General features: G+C 46.9%; 1 protein-coding gene across 1 annotated transcript in view; it reads right to left on the reverse strand.

Annotated features, from left to right (window-relative positions):
• The window catches only part of CAPN11 (calpain 11), a 71,924-nt gene that overhangs the window by 33,380 nt on the left and 15,409 nt on the right, over positions 1-23,135 (reverse strand). Inside the window, exons 2-4 of the mRNA XM_073628710.1 lie at positions 21,072-21,143; positions 2,635-2,888; positions 2,072-2,141 (exon numbers count right to left, since the gene is read on the reverse strand). Coding sequence (XP_073484811.1) covers positions 2,072-2,141; positions 2,635-2,888; positions 21,072-21,090 — 343 coding nt within the window. The 5' untranslated portion in view covers positions 21,091-21,143. The remainder of the gene's footprint in view (positions 1-2,071; positions 2,142-2,634; positions 2,889-21,071; positions 21,144-23,135) is intronic.

Genomic DNA, 23,135 nt, shown 5'->3' on the forward strand with positions numbered 1-23,135 from the left:
AAAGTATGTATCACACACACACACACACACACACACACGCACACATATATATACACATTTCCATGTCTTTATATATCTGTATTTCACACAGGAAAAAGTCTGGCAGTTAGGAGGTTAAGGATTATGGACAATCCCTGCAACTATAATTAGTAGCGGCCTCTAATCCGGGACCGCACTCTCCGCCAGAACCAGGACAGAGCTGACAGCACATGCTGGGCAGATCAGGAGGGGAAACCCAATGTACATCTAACTAGGGGGGGTCACGGATCACCCCAAATATCCCAGGGTGGCCCTCACCCATTCACTTGCATGGTTTGCATTTGGTAGAAATATTGCCTGCCGGATGCAACATGCTGAATAGGTTTTGCTGCAAAGCATTGTGGCCGTGTATACCACCCCAAAGCACTGTTTAATTGGGCGGTAAGGAGAGTAGTAAAAAACGCAGATCAGCCGACTATTTTAACCACACCTCCCAACATTTTGAGATGGGAATGAGGGACACCTACTTGCAAATGTATGTAGGCATAGGACACGCCCCCTGCCACACCCCCTTAAAGGAGAATTAACCCCCAAAAAAAGGTTAATTTAATCCACAAGTGCTTTTTTTTTTTACCGCTATTATTCCTTTATATTGGATTTTAAAATGTACAAATGCAGCAATTTAGAAATCAGATGAAAGGTTTAGCGCTGGGAAACACTTTTTGAAAGATAAAAAGTGCATTTTATATACAACTATACAGATCAGACCAAAATGAGGGACGAATGAGGAGGAATGAGGGACGAATGAGGAGGAATGAGGGACATCGCTCCAAATCAGGGACAGTCCCTCGAAATCAGGGACAGTTGGGAGGTATGTTTTAACCAGCTGCTTGGCCTCTCATGTGAACAAGGCCTAAAAGTTTCCTGTAGCATATTGCTAGTCTTGGGTACAAGTAATGCTGAAATAAGATCTCTCTCTATTAGGGATGAGGACGGATTTGCTGCCCTGACAGAATTTTCAGCATGGCTGTATGCTGTTCTCCCAGGTGGATAGCCTGCAGCCTTCAATTATATTGAAGAGAATGTCGAATGAGCAGCGACTCAAGACCGGGCCTGCTGGAGGACCGAGACCCGGGGCCTGCTGGAGGACCAAGACCCAGGGCCTGCTGGAGGACCGAGACCCGGGGCCTGCTGGAGGACCGAGACCCGGGGCCTGCTGGAGGACCAAGACCCAGGGCCTGCTGGAGGACCAAGACCCAGGGCCTGCTGGAGGACCGAGACCCGGGGCCTGCTGGAGGACCGAGACCCGGGGCCTGCTGGAGGACCGAGACCCGGGTCCTGCTGGAGGACCGAGACCCGGGGCCTGCTGGAGGACCGAGACCCGGGGCCTGCTGGAGGACCGAGACCCGGGGCCTGCTGAAGGACCGAGACCCGGGGCCTGCTGGAGGACCGAGACCCGGGGCCTGCTGGAGGACCGAGACCCGGGGCCTGCTGGAGGACCGAGACCCGGGGCCTGCTGGAGGACCGAGACCCGGGGCCTGCTGGAGCAGCGAAACCTGGGGCCTGGTGGAGCAGGGCAACCCATAGTTGGACATGGTCTTTAACTGTTGACTCATGTGTACCAGGAATTCCCCCCTTAGGCCCCTTTCACACTGGGGCAGTAGGGGGCATCGGCGGTAAAACAGTGCTATTTTTAGCGCAGTATTCGGCCGCTAGCGGTGCGGTTTTAACCCCCCGCTGGCGGCCGAAAAAGGGTTAAAACCCCTCGTATAGCGCGGCTATAGCTGCGGTATTACCGCGGTATACCCGCGCTGTCCCATTGATTTCAATGGGCAGGAGCAGTTTAGGAGCGGTGAATACACCGCTCCTTCACCACTCCAAAGATGCGGCTTGCAGGAGATTTTTTCTTCTCCTGCCAGCGCACCGCTTCAGTGTGAAAGCCCTCGGGGCTTTCACACTGAACAAACAGCGGAGGCTGTTTAGGGGCGGTTTGCAGGCGCTATTTTTAGCGTAATAACGCCTGCAAACCGCCCCAGTGTAAAAGGGGCCTTACACATGAAGTATTGGAGGGTAAATGGCACACTTTACTTACCCAGTGCTCCTTGGCAGATATCAGTCCTGGTGGCTCCGCCTACAATAAACTGCGGGTCACTGACGATTTCCTGGAGAGAGATAAAATTATAACAGGTCACCTGATTATCACTGAAGTCTTGAAGAAATCCAAAGCTAAAATGTTTACTTTTGGATGGAGCAAGGAAGGGCTATAATTTCTGTAAGGTTTTTTTTTTTTCTGTAATGTGTCTCATTCAAGAGACTTCCTTTCACTTCCTGACCAGGAGGCGCAACAGAGCGTGTGACCAAAACCAGGTGTCCCCATTGCAAGATTTCTCTTCACCTACCTTTTTGGTGATCACGGTAAAAATGTGGACTTCCTGTCACTTTATGTCCCCCGTAACAATCTCCATAACCAATAGGGTGAATCTCCCCCAATTAGCTCACAGACCGCAATAAAAACCTGACAGGGCTCTACATTATTCAAACCTACAAAAACATTGGGGGCTTGTCCGGGATGTGTCTTCTGACTACACACTATGGGTCTGTAAATGCCCTTTCTTTCTCATCTTAGAAAGTTGGAGTGTAGACAGTGTCACTCACCCCAGGACGCTTCCACCGCACTCCCTGTACTTTGCTAGAGCCGGGTCCCAGTTCTTTGAAGCCCAGGGAAGAGGTGATGGTGGGGAAGTGAGGGTCCTCAAAGAGCGTTCCACTCTCCAGACAGGACTGCCGCAGGCTCTCATAATCCTGTTTGAGGTATTTCACAGCTTTCTCATGTGACCCCACCCCGTCTGCCTTCAACCGATCGATCTTCAGCTTCGACGCGATTCCGCCAAATGGCATCATCTTCTTATCTGAAAGGAAACAGCGAGGAGGGGAATAGACATGAATCAGAAGAAGTGGGTACCATGGCACAAGAAGAACATACAGCCAATATCACATGTATCTATGTCAGAATTCAGAAATAAAGACCCATAACGCAACTGAAAACCACAAAACATTTCTTAGGAACGGAGTGTAGGGACAAGGTTATAAACGTATTTTTCCAGAAATTATTTCTGCTTTCCAATTCTTATTTTCTGAGTTCACCAAAATTATCAAGTTTCTAACAGCCTCTCACCCTTCACATGGAGGAACCCTTGAAACTCCTGATAATAGTTACTAACCCCCCAATTCACAGTACATTAGTGTAGAGGTCATTGGGAAGAAAGTCCCTTACATTGGTGGTCAGTGAGAAGAATGTTCCTCACATTGGTGATCAGTGAGAAGAATGCTCCTTACATTGGTGATCAGTGAGAAGAATGTTCCTTACATTGGTGATCAGTGAGAAGAATGTTCCTTACATTGGTGATCAGTGAGAAGAATGTCTCTTACATTGGTGGTCAGTGAGAAGAATGTCTCTTACATTGGTGGTCAGTGGGAAGAATGTCTCTTACATTGGTGGTCAGTGGGAAGAATGTCCCTTACATTGGTGGTCAATGAGAAGAATGTTCCTTACATTGGTGATCAATGAGAAGAATGTTCCTTACATTGGAGGTCAGTGAGAAGAATGTTCCTTACATTGGTGATCAGTGGGAAGAATGCACCTTACATTGGTGATCAGTGAGAAGAATGTTCCTTACATTGGTGATCAGTGAGAAGAATGTTCCTTATATTGGTGATCAGTGAGAAGAATGTTCCTTACATTGGTGATCAGTGAGAAGAATGTTCCTTACATTGGTGGTCAATGAGAAGAATGTTCCTTACATTGGAGGTCAGTGAGAATAGCCTGTAGCTGCAGGCATCATTCAGATATTACCACTTCAACATAAGGATGTCATATGATGTCCTACGGGCGGGAAGTGGTTTAAATCTTGCCATACAAAAATGCATGGTGCTTTTGGTGGTCGCAAACCCACATGCTTTTGCTAGAGGTTTGAGGGTGCCATAAAGAAATAATGCGAAAATTGCATCGCTTTTTCAAATGGAGAGACTGAGCAGTTGAATTCTAGGTTGATCAACTGTATGGTTTGGTAGATAACCTGTTATATAACTGTTTATAAGTTGTATTTCTCAAGCCGGGGAATGCCCAAGGGCTCGGTTTTGTAACTTTTTTTTATTTCTTTGGAAATACCAATAAAGAGAATTAAAAAAAAAAGGCAGCAAGTTTTTTGGCGGTGAAACAAGCGCTATTGCACGTATTCCAGCTCCGCCTCTGGTCTAAGCGGGTCCTCAAAAGTTACATCCAAATTTCAGAGGTAGATCCAGTACATATCTTTGTATCTCAGTTGGATTAATGTTACTCTGTATCATCCTGTTGGATCGGACACCCTACATGTCCAATCACAGGGTGTGACACCAATGCTTGGATACAGTCCATATCATGTCTGATAATATAATATATCATTTCATATCATAATATCATATATCATATATTTGCTGATTACATCCCAGAACAGGCATTTCTCTAGAAAACATAACACACAACGAGCGCCAACACGCTTCTTTTCCACAGAATATGATTTGCATATACTGCACACACACAACATCCTATGAAGAGGATGACACAGCACCGCAGAGCATGTGGGGAAATATAAAGACGCAGCAGACTCACCCCCAACTCCCCCCTCCCCCACTCTCATAGCTTGGCCCTGAGTCAGCGCTGGTCCTGGGCCAAGTCCCATCCCTGTGCGTGTGGAGAGATGATTCCAACTCATTCAATGACACTGTCCTGGCCTAAGAGAACATAGAATATCTGCAGAATACAACCAACAACCTCAGATCTGCCCACAGAGACAGGCAGGCAGCACCTCCACTACAAGTACCAGCTATATTCGTATACTTCAGCGCCTTTCTCCTCATATTCTTCATTACACTCCATGGCAGGGCCTTTTTAAAAACATTGGGACTACAAGTAGGGTCCAGGGAGATCCCAGAAGACAGCATAGTCACCCTATAGGACCTGCCTCTCTCAGCCTTTTGGCCCCTTGAAATAATTTTCAGGTCCTTGGAGAACCTGCTAAAATGGATTCGATCTACAGCTCAGGGTACATTGGGGCAGATCGTTTTGTTACCAACCCTCCCACAAAATGATTTTCAACAATATTCTTGAATAAATAAGTGCAGAAAAGAAAGACTTGCAGTAAAAAAAATTGTGGTGTCCTAGTATATAAGCAACCAGTGTAGAAGCAACCCCTTACAGAGGTGTTTAATGGAAAATTGGATTGGTGGTGAGCGTAGGTGGGAGATCAGTCTTCCATTGCTCACTGCTCAGGGAATCTATAGTAATCTCAGGAGGAACGCTAGATTTTCACAGAACCCCCTTGGTTAAGAAACACCAGGGCTAAAATATCAGGTTTACACTCCAAAGTAGACAGTAAAAATTGTGATGTTCCCCTAACATTTGAGGTCAGTGTACAAGTGACCCCTTTGAGTGGTGTTTAGCGGAAATTTGCCCACTTGCGTTGGTGGTCACTCAGTGTTGGTGGGAGATCAATCCACCATTGCTCAAGGAACCCCTAATAACCTCAGGAGGAATCCTGGTGTTCCACGGAACCCTGGTTGAGAAGCATTGGGCTAAAGTATCAGGTTTAGGTCATCTCAAGGTAGAGAATAAAAAAACTGTGAGGTCTAACATTTGTGGTCAGTATAGAAGGGACCACTTACACTGATGTTTAGTGGAAAATTGCCCCTTTGGATTGGTGGTCAAGGTAGGTAGGAGATCAATCCGCCATTGCTCAAGGAACTCCTATCAACTTCAAGAGGAACCCTTGTCAAGAAAAATGGGGCTAAAGTATCAGGTTTAGAATCCAAGGCAGACAGTAAAAATTGTGGTGTGCTCCAACATTTGTGGTCATTGTAGAAGTGACCTTTTACATTGGGTATTAGTGGAAAATTGCCCTCTTGCATTGGTGGTCACCATAGGTAGGAGGAGATCAATCCACCATTTCTCACTGTTCAAGGAGCACCCAGCAACCTCAAGAGGAACATATAGTGTTCCATGGAATCCTGGTTGAACTAATGTTCTTGACACACAGTTCTAGTTCTTTTCAATACAAGAGGACACAGAGAAACTACCAAGCCAACATGTGAGTGATGCTACCACATTAGATCGAATAGCTCACGAATGGAACACCACTTTAAGGCCCTGGTGCCCAACCTGTGTCCCGAGGGACACATGCTACCCTTTGGTATACGATGTGTGGCCCTCAGACCTGTGGTGGGAACATTGATTAGGGTAACAGCATAGCTTCATGCAACATGTTCCCGGTTTTGTATTCTCTTCTTGAGCATATCCCCAGCCAACAATGTATCCTGTCCACACCTTCAAACCTTAATTTCCTCTATTAGGTCTGCAGTCTCTGACAGTCCTCTCAAGCATTACATATATTGAACAATATGTCCAGCCCCTTTAGTGATGTTAGGTGTAGCATTTGAGGCCCCCTTTTAGCTCATAAGTTGACAACCACTGCTTTAAAGGTCTATAAAACAGGCTAAATTTCATCAAAGAAATAAACCGAGAGTTTAAAATGCTGAACTCCAGTCAGCCATGAAACTTCACTCTTTTTCTTTATCTACTTTGCACTGAAGTTCAGGGCCGCCATTAGGGGGGTACAGCCCATACACGTATAAGGGGCCCTAGCATCTGGACGGGCTCGGGCCGACTGGCAGGGAAGTGAGAAGGCAGGGGCGGGTGCAGAGGAGCTCATGTATGTGTGTGGGTCGGCAGGCTCCTGCTCGGTCATCGAGCCGACATCGGGCTCTTTGCTGCCACCTCTGGCCATTTCCTGCATTTGCACTCCTCTGCATGTGGAAACAAGAGCTGGGACTAGGACCACCTTACAAGTAAGGGCTGTTGTGTGTGTGTCTGTGTACATGCCTGTGTGTGTACATATCTCTGTGTGTATACACATGCCTGTGTACGTGCATGTCATATATACACACACACACGTGAGGGGGGCCGAGAGCGCACAGGTGTGAGGGGGGCCGAGAGCGCACAGGTGTGAGGGGGGCCGAGAGCGCACAGGTGTGAGGGGGGCCGAGAGCGCACAGGTGTGAGGGGGGCCGAGAGCGCACAGGTGTGAGGGGGGCCGAGAGCGCACAGGTGTGAGGGGGGCCGAGAGCGCACAGGTGTGAGGGGGGCCCGAGAGCGCACAGGTGTGAGGGGGGCCCGAGAGCGCACAGGTGTGAGGGGGGCCGAGAGCGCACAGGTGTGAGGGGGGCCGAGAGCGCACAGGTGTGAGGGGGGCCGAGAGCGCACAGGTGTGAGGGGGGCCGAGAGCGCACAGGTGTGAGGGGGGGCGAAAGCGCACAGGTGTGAGGGGGGCCGAGAGCGCACAGGTGTGAGGGGGGCCGAAAGCGCACAGGTGTGAGGGGGGCCGAGAGCGCACAGGTGTGAGGGGGGCCGAGAGCGCACAGGTGTGAGGGGGGCCGAGAGCGCACAGGTGTGAGGGGGGCCGAGAGCGTACAGGTGTGAGGGGGGCCGAGAGCGCACAGGTGTGAGGGGGGCCGAGAGCGCACAGGTGTGAGGGGGGCCGAGAGCGCACAGGTGTGAGGGGGGCCGAGAGCGCACAGGTGTGAGGGGGGCCGAGAGCGCACAGGTGTGAGGGGGGCCGAGAGCGTACAGGTGTGAGGGGGGCCGAGAGCGTACAGGTGTGAGGGGGGCTCAGAGCGCACAGGTGTGAGGGGGGCCGAGAGCGCACAGGTGTGAGGGGGGCCGAGAGCGCACAGGTGTGAGGGGGGCCGAGAGCGCACAGGTGTGAGGGGGGCCGAGAGCGCACAGGTGTGAGGGGGGCCGAGAGCGTACAGGTGTGAGGGGGGCCGAGAGCGTACAGGTGTGAGGGGGGCTCAGAGCGTACAGGTGTGAGGGGGGCTCAGAGCGTACAGGTGTGAGGGGGGCCGAGAGCGCACAGGTGTGAGGGGGGCCGAGAGCGCACAGGTGTGAGGGGGGCCGAGAGCGCACAGGTGTGAGGGGGGCCGAGAGCGCACAGGTGTGAGGGGGGCCGAGAGCGCACAGGTGTGAGGGGGGCCGAGAGCGCACAGGTGTGAGGGGGGCCGAGAGCGCACAGGTGTGAGGGGGGCCGAGAGCGCACAGGTGTGAGGGGGGCCGAGAGCATACAGGTGTGAGGGGGGCCGAGAGCATACAGGTGTGAGGGGGGCCGAGAGCATACAGGTGTGAGGGGGGCTCAGAGCATACAGGTGCGAGGGGGGCTCAGAGCGTACAGGTGCGAGGGGGGCTGAGAGCGTACAGGTGTGAGGGGGACTGAGGCACTGAAGGACTTGGTGGGATGGCTAGTGGGCAGATTCTGTGGGGCGGCCAGTGGGAGGGACCCTCAGGATTGTTGGTGGTCAGGCTTGGGGGGGGCAGGCCTAAAGCAGTGTAAGAGGCCCCACAACTTCTGATGGCTGCCCTGCTGAATTTATTTAGGTAGTCAGATATTAGCGGTCAGGAAAGAACCTCCTGCAGCCCGTTGTCTGGTGTCCACTATGGCGTTTACTGGGATATTGACCAAGGTTAGAAGCACCAATAATGAGGACAGAAGAGGCCAGGTCACCTGATACTGGTTATTCTTCCCATATTACACATTCCCACGCTCTCCTGTACACTCCCCACACACAGCGTGAAATGAGCAAACAGCACAGGAGTATCACCTTCCTATTCTATAATCCAGACAGGATTTAAGGTTGTGTTGATATACTTTGTCACTTTACACGCAGAGTTTACTATGCCGGGTGTGGAGCTCATTATTAACGACCGAATTCTCAGTAATGGTGTGATCCCAGCATTCAATGCTGCCTGCAAAGTCTTACATTTCTTTGGCAAAACACAGAATACTGTGGAGGCAATCAAACTGCAAACTGAATTCCAACCAATTTATCTTTGTTTTGTCCGGAAGGGTCCCTGCTGGGGAGATTTCCCCTCAATTCCTTGTTTCAGTGTATGAGAAGAGAAATCTCCCCAACAGGGACAAACCTATAGGACGTTCTCTGCCTCCTTCAGTCAACAAGGTCACCCAGCAATTAAACAAATGTTTGATTAGAGTTCTGCCTTGATTAGGCCAAGTTCACATCTATACATGTGTGGTTACAGTGCCTTGAAAAAGTATTCATACCCCTTGAAATGTTCCACATTTTGTCATGTTACAACCAAAAAGGTAAATGTATTTTATTGGGATTTTATGTGATAGACCAACACAAAGTGGCACATAATTGTGAAGTGGAAGGAAAATTAAAAATGGTTTTCCAAATTTTTTACAAAGAAATATGTGAAAAGTGTGGCGTGCATTTGTATTCAGAACTTAGTAGAACCTCCTTTCTTTGCAATTACAGCTGCAAGTCTTTTTGGGGACGTCTCTACCAGATTTGCAAAATATCTCAAGCTCTGTCAGATTGGATGGAGAGCGTCTGTGAACAGCAAATTTCAAGTCTTGCCACAGATTCTCAGTTGGATTTAGGTCTGGACTGTGACTCTACCATTCTAACACATAAATATGCTTTGATCTAAACCATTCCATTGTAGCTCTGGCTGTATGTTTCGGGTCGTTGTCCTGCTGGAAGGTGAACCTCCGCCCCAGTCTCAAGTCTTTTGTAGACTCTAACAGGTTTTCTTCTAAGATTGCCCTGTATTTGTCTCCATCCATCTTCCCATCAACTCTGACCAGCTTCTCTGTCCCTGCTGAAGAAAATAATCCACACAACATGATGCTGCCGCCACCATGTTTCACGGTGGGGATGGTGTGTTCAGGGTGATGTGCAGTGTTAGTTTTCCATCACATATAGCGTTTTGCTTTTAGACCAAAAAGTTACATTTTGGTCTCATCTGACCAGAGCACCTTCTTCCACATGTTTGCTGTGTCCTCCACATGGCTTCTCACAAACTGCAAACAGGACTTCTTATGACTTTCTTTCACCAATGTCTTTCTTCTTGTCACTCTTCCATAAAGGGCAGATTTGTGGAGAACACGACTAATAGTTGTCCTGTGGACAGATTCTCCCACCTGAGCTGTGGATCTCTGCAGCTCCTCCAGAGTTACCATGGACCTCTTGGCTCTTCTCTGATGAATGTTCTCCTTGCCCGGCCGGTCAGTTTAGGTGGACGGCCATGTCTTGGTAGGTTTGCAGTTGTACCATACTCTTTCCATTTTCAGATGATGGATTGAACAGAGCTCTGTGAGATCTTCAAAGCTTGGAATGTTTTTTTTTTTTTTTTTTTTTTTTTTTTAATAACCTAACCCTGCTTTATACTTCTCCACAACTTTATCCCTGACCTGTCTGGTGTGTTCCTTGGCCTTCATGATGCTGTTTGTTCACTAAGGTTCTCTAACAAACCTCTGAGGGCTTCACAGAACAGCCATATTTATACTGAGAGCCATATTTATACTTATTTACCAATTAGGTGGACTTTATTTGTAAAAAATGTTGCAAACCATTTATCATTTTCCTTCCATTTCACATTTATGTGCTACGTTGTGTTTGTCTATCACATAAAATCCCAATAAAATAAAAATTGACATGTGTTTGGCTGTAACATGACAACAAAGAATTTAAAATTCACAATTTTTATTGTATACATATAGTTTTACAAAACAGTATATAAAAAGGTCATGTAAACATATAAAAAGGTATAGACCTGTTTTTTATCCCTCTTAATGGTCATTACACCCCCAGGGTAGAAAGCCCTTCTACCTGGAGGTCTATAAGTGTAGGTCATTAAACTCTTGACATGTTTCGCAGTCACCAGCTTCTTCAGGAGAACAGTTCGTATTATCTTTTATATTATGACCTTGTTATGCATTCTATTATAGTATAATACTCCCTCTACTGTCCTCCTGAAGAAGCGGGTGACCGCGAAACATGTTGAGACGTGACCTTTTTATATACAGTTTTGTAAAACTATAAACTATAAAACTTTTTTGGTCACATGAAAATGCATCAAAAACAGGTCGCCCACACATGTATAATATTTTCTCGGTACCGTCATGAGACATTATAACAAAAAATTTAAAATTGACAATTTTTATTGTGTATATATACACACACAATAAAAATTGTCAATTTTAAATTTTTTGTTGTAATGTCTCATGACGGTACCGAGAAAATATTATACATGTGTGGGCGACCTGTTTTTGATGCATTTTCATGCTTCTGTATTTTTTTTTTTTTTTTTTTTATGGGAGGAGACTGGTTGCTAAACACAAAACCCTACCAAAAACCATGTACATGCAGTTCTATTGAAGTCTAGGTAGTGCTCACCCCCGAAAGGGCCCGCTTTTTTGGTCACAAGGTTCTTTCCCCAGTTAGTGTACTAGTAGCCAGGCACATAGTCACAGTCACTCTTCTGGCTCAGTGATTAGTCTAGCGGTAGGTATGCTTTCTCTGATGCTTCTGTAGAGGGAGGGAGAGGGAGAGGGAGAGGGAGAGGGAGAGGGAGGGAGAGGGAGGGAGGGGGAGGGAGAGGGAGGGAGGGGGAGGGAGAGGGAGGGAGAGGGAGAGGGAGGGAGAGGGAGAGGGAGAGGGGGAGGGAGAGGGAGAACATAGTTCTTCCATGGGGAAGCTATCGGACTGGGTGCTGCCACCCCATGTGGCTCTAGTAGCCATTTTGGGTCAGGCAGAGCCCATTTAATGCCCTGGTTCCCAGTCTTAGCACACAATTCGCGTGTAGGTACAATGAGTAGCCGCTGGGGGAGTTTCAAGATGAGTAGGGAAAGGATAGGGACCTGCCATCCTTCTGGAGACCTCCCTATTTGGGTTCAGACCGGCCAGGCGGCATTCCACCCCTCATGACAGATGCTGTTGGCACATCTGAGATCTGCTCTGCTACACATTGTTGCTACATGCTGTGAAGGTTCCCAGTCAAGTGCCTTCCTGCTGGGTTTGTTGTGAATTACTGGATTCTGCATGAATAGAAGTTATGTTCTTTGTGTTTTCTGCTGCCGGCACCACGCTGCATCTCCCCACACCTTTTGAACTTGGATAGGTGCATGGTATTGGTGGGATACTCCTGCAGGACAAAGTAACAACTTGAGGACACCTCTCACTACCTCAAACTTCCTAGCACAATTGCAGCCAGCGCTGGTGCAAGGATTGACACCCTAGGCAAAACCTAATTTTGCCGCCCCCATCGGCTCCACCCCTGACTCCACCCCATTTGACCATGTGACAGAAGGCGCCGCTATACAGGAAGCATGGGCTCTAGCGCTGGCTGCAGTGCTGCGCTGCACCTCCAATTACACCACCGGTCAGACTGAGTTACACGCTGCAGCCTGGAGAGCATGCAGACGTTAAGGGAAACCAGCAGCCGGGCGCCCTAGGTGCCTGCCTAGTTTGCCTAGTTGTAGCACTGGCCCTGATTGCAGCAGCAAATGCTGCTACACAGGGACACCATAGGGAAGGTCCAAATTTAAAGCACAAGCTGACACTGATTCCAGAGGGATAGCAGCAGCACACAGTCACCGGGCTCTCACATACCACTCCATACTCATAAATGGCCTTGGATATTTGGATGTCTCCTTCCAATATCAGCCAGACATATCTTCCATAACTCTGAAAACCAGATCCCCAAGTACAGTGCTGGAACAAGGTCACTTAGATCTCAGGGCAAACATGCCAAACTGCGCCCCCATCCAAAAAAAAAAAAAAAAAATGTATGAGCATTATGTGTCAGCAAAAATCCTTCTCCCCCACCTCTCTTGATACTGCAGTGCCCATGGCAGCCGCTCCTCCTGCCCACCCCTTGTCCTAGCTCTGCCCAAATACAAATCCCTCAATCAGCTTCAGCAAAGTTCAGTAGAATAGGCACCAATACTGGGCACCCTCCCTGGGCATTAGCTGGGACCACATAAATATTCAGGCTGCTTATCCGACTCTCTCACTACAGTCCAGAACTCTCCAGACGGCAGGGGGAAGCAGCCAAACCTGCAACCAGTGAGACACAGAACAGCCTAAAGTAATCGCAAGCTGCTCAACTGATTACAGTAGAGCTAAAGAACTAAAATTTAAAATTTACCTAGCCTAGCTAGGAGAGTGCTACATCTATGGAGCCAGAAACACACTGATGTATGTGAAAAAAAAAAAGTCCCTGCACCTTTTCCAAAAACATAATGCAGGAAACTGCATAGATGTGAACAGGACCCATAGGAAATAATGTTAAATAGATTGTGGTGCATTTCTACAAATACACAAAAGACAGAACAAAAAAAAAACAACACAGATTTGAACCTAGCCTTAGGGTTCTACCTCGATTAGGCAGCAAGTGGTTAAAAAAACCCTTACAGCGTCACTAAACCCACATCATAAAAAATCTCAATAAATGGTGTATTCCATGCCGTTCAGACTCAGTCACTATGAGATTTGTTTTCTGTATTCTGCAAAAACCTGGTTGATCCTGCTGCTCTCTATCTCCCCCTGTCCCCAATTCAGCTAGGGATTTTGCAGAGCAGTGTTGGCAGCTCTGCACATGCTCAGTTTTCAGTGAGTTTCTATGCTGAGCATTTCCTCCCCATCACATCTGAGCAGCCCATGTGACTATAGAGTCACACATGTGGGGCGTATACACAGTGCTAAATGACAGCCCACACCCTGTTTCCTCCTCCATGCCCACTAACTGGCTAAACACAATGGGGGCGGGACATTGCATGTAGATTAATGGAGGCTTCACCTCCCTGTTATTCTAAAACACAGGCTGGACGAGCATGACACAGCCTGTGACTGGCGAAAACCTGCCCACACCATGTTACTGCCAAAAAATAATAAAGATTTAATTCTAAATATATAATTGTATGACAATTTAAAACAATTTATTGATATTAAATTTATTTTTACTCTACTCCAAAAGTTGTTTTTTTTTTTTTTGAACATGTGACCAGCAGCACAGGACCAGCAGCTCCTCCTGCTTATGTTTCCCTGAAGACAGGCTGGGAGAGAGCTGGGTCATGTGACAGCAGGATATCGATTAGGAAAAAGGTGCTTAGATGTTTTTTTTTTTTAAATAAAATAATTACAGTGCCGTCATCCCAGTGGTGGCGGCTCCATTGGTGGCGCCACCTCCCTAATCTAACATGCAGGGTGCCGGACACATTGATTTCTATGTTTTTTTTGTTTTTTTTTTTGTTTTTTAAGCACATGAATAGAGCCTGAGGCTCTAATTGTCTTCAAAAAAAGGGTGGGCTTCGGGGTGCAGAACACTCCCCCTGAGCCCACCCAGTTGTGTGACATTAATAAATTAATATTCCCTATTGTCTTCCCTATTCTCCTCCCGGCCAATCAAGATGCAGCTCCTGAGACCCAATTGACCAGGTGTTCTTAGGACTCCCGACCAATTGGGTCTCAGGACCCACTTCCTGTTCAGTATTCTTAGGACTCCCGACCAATTGGGTCTCAGGGTCCTGTTCTTCGGCCGGCAGGAGAAGCAATGGCCCGGGCTCTACCCTCGGCAAGCTACAGCAGATGGAGGGGCAGCTTCCAGGTGCCCTACCCCGGATCCAGGACCACCTCCTAAAGTAAGGACATGGATCACCGGGGTTGGTGGCAGTTGTGCGAGTGAGGGGGGCAAAAAAAAAAAAAAATTGAGCACCGGCCACCACTGAGTCATCCATACAGAAATAGTAGGGACAATGTAACCCAATGTGTGTTTAGTATCACTTTAGCGGATGCCAGGCTGATGGAGTAGTTTTGTTCCCCCCCCCAAACAGATTGGCTGTTTCATATGGTCTATATGACAAGCCCCATTTTTAAAAGTCTCTGGACCCTCAGTTCTTTGGTCTGCTTCTAACTTGATTAGAGCGTTAGGTGACCTCAATTACCATCTATCTGGTATGTATTGGATAATGGAGGATAATGGAGGTCATTTCTTCTGGTGTCTGGGGGATTATTATCGCAGAGCAGTGCGGTTGGCAACCAATAAGGAGATCTGAACTGTGATTGGTCAGGAGATGTCAGTGTGATCTTCCCTCTACAAGAAGGAAATGAGGGATCCATATATTGATTCCTCTACTGTCCATGATTGATTCTGGGCAGCCGAAGTGTTGACATTACCCAGAATCCCTCAGTGGGCGCAACTCAACTTTTATTGTCCCAGGAAATTTTTTCTCCGGCCTGATAAGAATTGTTAATGAAGTCAATATTTGCTCAGTCGCTCCCACTCCCAGTTCTGGTTTATACAGCTGGCGCTGTGCTGGGTCCATTGTCTGCATATAAGATGTCAGATGGGCCCCGGAGCCCACGCACCGCACATTAGGAGATGTGGGGACTGTCAGAGCAAGCGCCACATATCAATGGTATATTAGATGGCAAGCTCTTGTGTCCTTGGATTGGTCCCTATATCATCCGCTTTGGCCTCCTCTGATATTCTCTGTATCCATATCTACACAGGATTTCCTCCCTGCACTCCCAGGAACATCGTCACCCACCATTAACACCCATTCTGCGCCAACAGTTACATTCACAGACATTATTCACACATTCCAGACACACCCATTTACATTACACACCGTGCTCTGCTATCCGACCGACAACTGGCACCTGACCGACAACTGGCACTGTGCTCTGCTACCCGACCGACAACTGGCACCGTGCTCCCCTACCCGACAACTGGCACCGTGCTCCGCTACCCGACAACTGGCACCGTGCTCCCCTACCCGACAACTGGCACCGTGCTCCCCTACCCGACAACTGGCACCGTGCTCCCCTACCCGACAACTGGCACCGTGCTCCCCTACCCGACAACTGGCACCGTGCTCCCCTACCCGACAACTGGCACCGTGCTCCCCTACCCGACAACTGGCACCGTGCTCCGCTACCCGACAACTGGCACCGTGCTCCGCTACCCGACAACTGGCACCGTGCTCCGCTACCCGACAACTGGCACCGTGCTCCCCTACCCGACAACTGGCACCGTGCTCCCCTACCCGACAACTGGCATCGTGCGCACTACTGTATGGAATATTTATTATTCTGCATTCCAGATGATCATTTGCAGTACAATGTAACATTCCGGCGCCGTTATCCTAGGACTTGGCACGACCCCAATCTCTGTAAAGAGCAGATGACGCTGCGCTTTAACCATGTGATCGGCTGTGTCCAATCACAGCCAGTCACATGTAAATGCAGAAGTGCCGGTAATCATCTCTCATCGCCTCACACTGACAGAGTGTGTGGGGAGGAGAGTCGATCAGCGGCATCTCCTCGAAGGGGTCACCCGGACAGGTAATCAGGGCACTGATCATGAGATCCCCGATTACAGTAAAACCCCCCAGTGGCGATCAGTACCACCAATCAGCGTCCATCAGTGATGCCGGTCAGTGCTGCCTTTCAGTGCCACCTAATCAATGAATGAATGAATGAATGAATATTCACTGTTGAAACACAGATTCTCAATCCGGCCAATCAGAAGTGGATGCGAGACCCGTTTCCCGATTGTCCGAAAAGAGAAGACTCCCGATTGGCTGCCGAGAAGGAGGGAGAAAATGGAAGCCGCCGCCGCCATGATGACCCATGGAGAGCAGGGTGAACAGGAGACCGCCGCCGAGCAGGGGAAGTGATGAGGTAAGTGCTACCAACCGGGTGGCATACCGTTTGCCGATGCCGCCCCCCCCCAAAAAAAAAAAAAAAATTACCACCAGCCGCCACTGACACATGTTATTCCCTAAATACGAGTGTAACATGCAAGATTGCGCAGGTGGAGTTAGACTTTTAGGCCGGGTTCACATATATGCAGTGCGCTTTACAGTCCGTATTCTGTTCAGCAGTTCAGGTGCAAATTTTTCCCTGAATTTTTCCTGACCCCTAAAAAAAAAAAAAGCACAGGACCCTTTTCAAAAAGGCACCGCAGCCACCCTGGACATGTGTGAACAGGCTCCATAGAAAGCTGGTCACACCCACATGTTATGCAAAATTAGATGCGGTTAAAAACGCAATAAATTCCTACATATGTGAACCCGGCCTCAACGTTGTATTTTTATATAGGACATGGAAATTTATAGATAGGCAACTCCTATCCTCATATTGATTAGTGGTTCCAAATCAATAATAACTACTGCAGTAGGGAACAGACACAAAAGACACGCTCAGCATCTTTAAAAATAACCGTTCTGCTTTATTATGACGCAATTGAAGGTTTTTGTACACATGATTACGTAGGTATCACATTAATATTACAATTGTATGTTTATGGTAACAAGGGGCGTAACATTGGCAGGCTAATTCTAATCAGGACTTCGAAAGAATTCAAACATGTAATGAAAACATTATTGGTGCCGTGTGCACAGTGAGGGCAGTGTGCAATACATACAAAATACAATACAATTATATAAAGAACTTACACATTTCCTTTACAGTCTCCTCTCTTTTGATCAATATTTTGATCACTAACCACACCTGCTATCACCTTTACCCTGGAACCTCCAAACGCTTAGGTGGAGGTAGTCCTGGCCAAAGAGGCAAAACTTTATTTACATATATTTATTGGTGGCCAGTTTTAGACTTGGACAGAGGACTTGTAGCTCATAGCAGCTCTGTAGATCCCGTTAATGTAAAAAAACAGAGGACGCCTGTCCAAACTAGGGCGGAATTACAGACATAATGCAGGATTATTCCCATTACAACCCCTTGGTCAGGACGGGTCTCTTTGTACCCAACTACCCCCCTTTATTACATTTTTTGCAAAAATGATAAGAAAATGAATATATGGATTCATGGCGACAAGCCGTCTGCTTTATAAGCCAGACTACTATACAGACCACCAAAACAAGAGAAAGTGGATGTTTCCTGTCATGTGAGCTATAAAGAGCCTCGTGACTCCTCTCAAGGACTCCTCTACAGCCCCCGACAAACAACCAGAGCAGTGTGTAAATCCTGATGCCCCCCCCCCCCATGACGTTCTAGCATTTCATAGTACATACCACCCTGGTGTAACACCCGCCAGCGGTACATATTTTTTGCACAGTTGGATTCCGTGTTTGTACACAAATGCTGACGAGAAAGAAACATAAAAGCACCAGAATACAAAATACTGACATTAAATGGAAACAATATTGATATCTTGTATGTTTTCAATGACTCAATGTTAAGAGTTTAAATTATTAGCAGATTTAATGGAACTTCCTATTAAAAACATTTGTGCTGCAGCTTTTAAAACTAAATAAATCTGCATTTACAGTTTTCTATGAGTCCCCTGCAAAGTCCCACAAATACCTGTTGATCCTGCCAGAGAAATTCACCTAATGTGGCTTCCTGTGATGGGGTGACAACAATGCTGCACTGCTCCTGAATTCAAAGCAGAGTCGCTCCTCTTGTCCAGGATGTGCCTGCGTGCGCTATGCAAAGAAGGAGAAGATGTTGCAGAGGGGAGGGGGGGGGGGGGGCTGCATTGTCACAGCTGAGTCACAAAAAAAAAAAATAAAAAAAATAAAAAAACTGTAGCTTGTCAATACCAGCCCCTGCCAGATGGCGCTGCCAACACCCGCCACAGGGGGGCGATGGTGCGGCCAACACCCGCCACAGGGGACTGCACCACCCATTACAAGGGAATGTCCCTCCAACACCCACCACAGGGGACGGTGCCACCAACACCCGCCACAGGGGATGATGGCACCGCCAACACCCGCCACAGGGGACAACGGCGCCACCAACACCCACCACAGGAGACTGCACCACCCATTACAAGGGACTGTCCCTCCAACACCCACCACTGGGGACGAAGGCGCCACCAACACCCATTACAAGGAAATTTCCTATCCAACATCCATCACAGGAGACGGTGCCACCAACCACTGCCACAGGCGACTGCACCACCCACACCCATTACAAGGTACTGTCCCCTCCAACATCCACCACAGGAGATAGTGCCAACAACCCCTGCCACAGGAGACTGCACCAACCACGCCCACTACAATGGACTGTCCCTCCAACCCCCGCTACAGGAGACAGTGCCACCCACGCCCATTACAAGGGACTGTCCCTCCAACACCCACCACAAAAGACTGAATCATCAACAACAACTGCAGGGCATCATAAACACCCACCAAACTGAACTGAATCACCAGCACCCACCACAGGGGACTGTGCCACCAGCACTATCACCAGGCAGATTTAATAAAAAATAAAACCACCACCACAACGAATGCAGGTTTATATTCACAGAAAAATCATTAAATGTACTTTCACATACAACTAAACACAAGTACCTGAACCTGACTTAGTATCAGCATCCTTTAATCTTTTGTAGACCAGACAATGGAGATTGAGGAGCAGCGCTGGGAGCCAATCAGGTGTCCTGTATGCACATGTGCTTAGAAGAAACAGGAGGAGAAAGCAGTGATGAGCACATCCATCTACTGCTGCTTCCTCACTGTCCAATCACAGAGGAGACCAAGCTGTGCTTCCTTACTGCATCAGAGCAAAGTAAGGTCACCTATTTATTGAGCTGTATGCCTGGAGTTCAGCTGAAACGAGGATTTGGTTTAGTCACAATGGGCAGCAACTCCACCGATCTTCTTGTTTTCAAATAATCCAAATATCACCAAAACCCAGATTAACGGGATACTGATAGCGCACAATTACAGAGATCAATACCATTATACCGATAATGCCCTTTGTATACAATTACAGTGCATCCAGAAAGTATTCACAGCACTTCACTTTTTCCACATTTTGTTATGTTACAGCCTTATTCCAAAATGGATTAAATTCCGTATTCTCCTCAAAATTCTACAAACAATCCCCCATAATGACAACGTGAAAGAAGTTTGTTTGAAATCTTTACAAATTTATTAAAAAAAAAAAAAAAAGAAGAAAAAAAAATCCCATGTACATAAGTATTCACAGCCTTTGCTCAATACTTTGTTGAAGCTCCTTTGGCACCAATTCCAGCCTCAATTCTTTTTGAGTATGATTCTACAAGCTTGGCACATCTATTTTTGGGCAGTTTCTCCCATTCTTCTTTGCAGGACCTCTCAAGCTCCATCAGGTTGGATGGGGAGCGTCAGGCACATCAGATCTCTCCAGAGATGTTCAAGTCTGGGCTCTGGCTGGGCCACTGAAGGACATTCACAGAGTTGTCCCGTAGCCACTCCTTTGTTATCTTGGCTGTGTACTTAGGGTGGTTGTCCTGTTGGAAGATGAACCTTCACCCCAGTCTGAGGTCCACAGCGCTCTGGAGCAGGTTTTCATGGTGGAGTGCTGTAAAGATAGTTGTTCTTCTGCAAGGTTCTTCTCTCTCTACAGAAACGCTGGAGCTCTGTCAAAGTGACCATCGGGTTCTTGGTCACCTCCCTGACTAAGGCTCTGCTCCCCCCGATTGCTCAGTTTGGCCAAGCGGTCCACTCTAGGAAGAGTCCTGGTGGTTCCAAACTTTTTCCATTTACAGATAATGGAGGCTACTGTGCTCATTGAGACCTTCAATGCTGCAGACATTTTTCTGTACCCTTCCCCAGCTCTGTGCCTCCATACAATCCTGTCTCGGAGGTCTACATACAATTCCTTGGACTTCATGGCTTGGTTTGTGCTCTGACATGCACTGTTACCTGTGGGATTCTATATAGACAGGTGTGTGCCTTTCCAAATCATGTCCAATCACCTGAATTTACCACAGGTGGACTCCAATCAAGTTGTACAAACATCTCAAGGATGATCAGTGGAAACAGGAGGCACCTGAGCTCAATATTGAGTGTCATGGCAAAGGCTGTGAATACTTATGTAGATGGGAGTTTTTCGTTTTTTTATTTTTAATAAATTTGCAAAGATTTCAAACAAACTTCTTTTGCGTTGTCATTATGGGGGTATTGTTTGTAGAATTTTGAGGAAAATTATGAATTTAATCCATCTTGGAATAAGGCTCTAACATAACAAAATGTGGAAAAAGTGAAGCGCTGTGAATACTTTCTGGATGCACTTTACACTAAAATTAAACCATAATGAGGTTATCCCTATCCCCCTCCATTGTGCCTTGATTAGGTCATCCTCATCCCTGGCCATGGTGGACATGGCACAGAGTAGGCCTTACCCTCCCCCCCCAGTGTCACCACATAGGAGGGCACCTATGTTCTACCCATCACCTAACATACCTGTGGAGAAGGTCGTCATCAGAGCTTAGTCGCAGAAGCAGAATTGTGCGCAAGTGTCTTGTGTGCAAGCGTCTGCATGGAGTGTCATTGATTGCAGAGTGCAGGTAAGAGAGAAAGAGAAAAATACGGTGAGGACAAGTCTTTGCTTATGTCATAAGCAAATCTAAGCAAATTTATACACAACAACACACAACAATACACAAAACACAATACACACAATACACAGGGGCACAAGACATGCATTCATTACTGTGTTATTTCCATCATTTTAGAATAGCAAATTGATTATTGTGTTAAATAAATGTATTAAAACACACACACTAGATCAAATTTGTTACATGCATGTCATGTTTAATGCACAATGGTTTTTCTTTTCTTTTTTTTAAAGTAAATGGAGTTCATCTTGCAAGGCTTATTTTTTATTATTATTTTTAATTCTATTTCTTTTTTAACCACTTCAGCTCCGGAAGGTTTACCCCCCTTCATGACTAGGTCATTTTTTGCGATTTTTTTTTTTTTTTTTTAAATCTCTGCTATAAAATATATCCAATTAAAAAAAAACAAAAAAAAAAAAAAAAACACATTTTTTTCATAAATGTAGGTCGATATGTATTCTGCTACATGGTAAAAAAAAAAAATCAATAAGTGTATATTGATTGGTTTGTGTTATAGCGTCTACAAACTATGGGATATGTTTATGGAATTTTGGCAGCGATCAGCGATTTTTAGTTTGACTGCAACATTGCGGTGGACAAATCTGACACCAAGTGACACTTTTTGGGGGATCGATGACACCAATACAGTGATGAGTGCTAAAAAAAAAAAAAAAAGCACTGTCACTGTACAAATGACACTGGCAGGGAAGGGGTTAACATCAGGGGCGATAAAAGGGTTAAATGTGTCCCTACGGAGTGCTTGCCAACTGCGGGGGAGGTGCTTTGACTGTGGGAAGACAAAGATCCGTGTTCCTACTTCTTAGCAGAAACACAAGATCTCCATCTTCCCCCCTCTGACAGAATGGAGATCTGCCTTGTTTACATTAGGCAGATCGCCGTTTTGCCTCTCTCTGAATTCACACATCTGGCATGACCCCAATAGAGCCGTCTGTGCGCCATAAAACCAGATTTTTATTTGTGCACTAAAATTTCTCCTGGATCTGCTCCTGCACACCTGGGAGTTTTAGGTTTCCTCGAACCTTTTGTGCATTCCAGCTTCTCCTGCTGCAATCATTATGTCATAAAATAATTACAAATCCAGAAGGGACAGTGTTAGCCATTCATAATGGCCTTAAAGCCAAGCTTCATGTATGGGTTTTATTGCATAGTTATATTGGTCAAGCTTGGCATTGCAGCCCTGGCACCTCACCTCGTCCAATCAGAGACCATCTCCGATTCATTGAGAAAAATGCAAGGCATTCTGTGAATGGTGCCCATGCCAAATGAGCGATCCCTTGTAGTTACTAACACAGGAGCAGTGACTACTACAGCGATTCTCAGCAGCCACATTACTTACATTGACATCCATGCAATACAAACTGTACCTGCAGTTCAGCTTTAATGATGTACAAGAGGATGATCGTTTTAATGTGCAGTATAGTACCCCCGCCTGAATATAGAGAATGATTCCCCTTACGGTACAGTATAGTCCCCCTGTATGTATATAGAGAATGATCCCCTTACTGTACAGTATAGTCCCCCCTCCTGTATATAGAGAACAATTTACTTACTGTACAGTAAAGCCCTGCCTCCTGTATATAGAGACCGATCACCTTACTGTACAGTATAGTCCCCTGGCCTGTATATAGAGAATGATCCCCTTACTATATGGTATAGTCCCCTCTCCTGTATATGATTCCCTTACCGTACAGTATAGTTCCTCCTCCTGTATATAGAGACTGATCCCCTTACTGTACAATAAAGCCTCACCTCCTGTATATAGAGAATGATCCCCTTACTGTACGGTATAGTCCCCCCCCTGTATATAATTATCCCCTTACTGTACAGTATAGTCCCCCCTCCTGTATCTCGAGAATAATCCCCTTCCTATACGGTATAGTTCCCCTCC

This window comes from Aquarana catesbeiana, linkage group LG04 (genome assembly GCF_042186555.1).
Source record: "Aquarana catesbeiana isolate 2022-GZ linkage group LG04, ASM4218655v1, whole genome shotgun sequence".
NCBI lineage: Eukaryota > Metazoa > Chordata > Amphibia > Anura > Ranidae > Aquarana > Aquarana catesbeiana.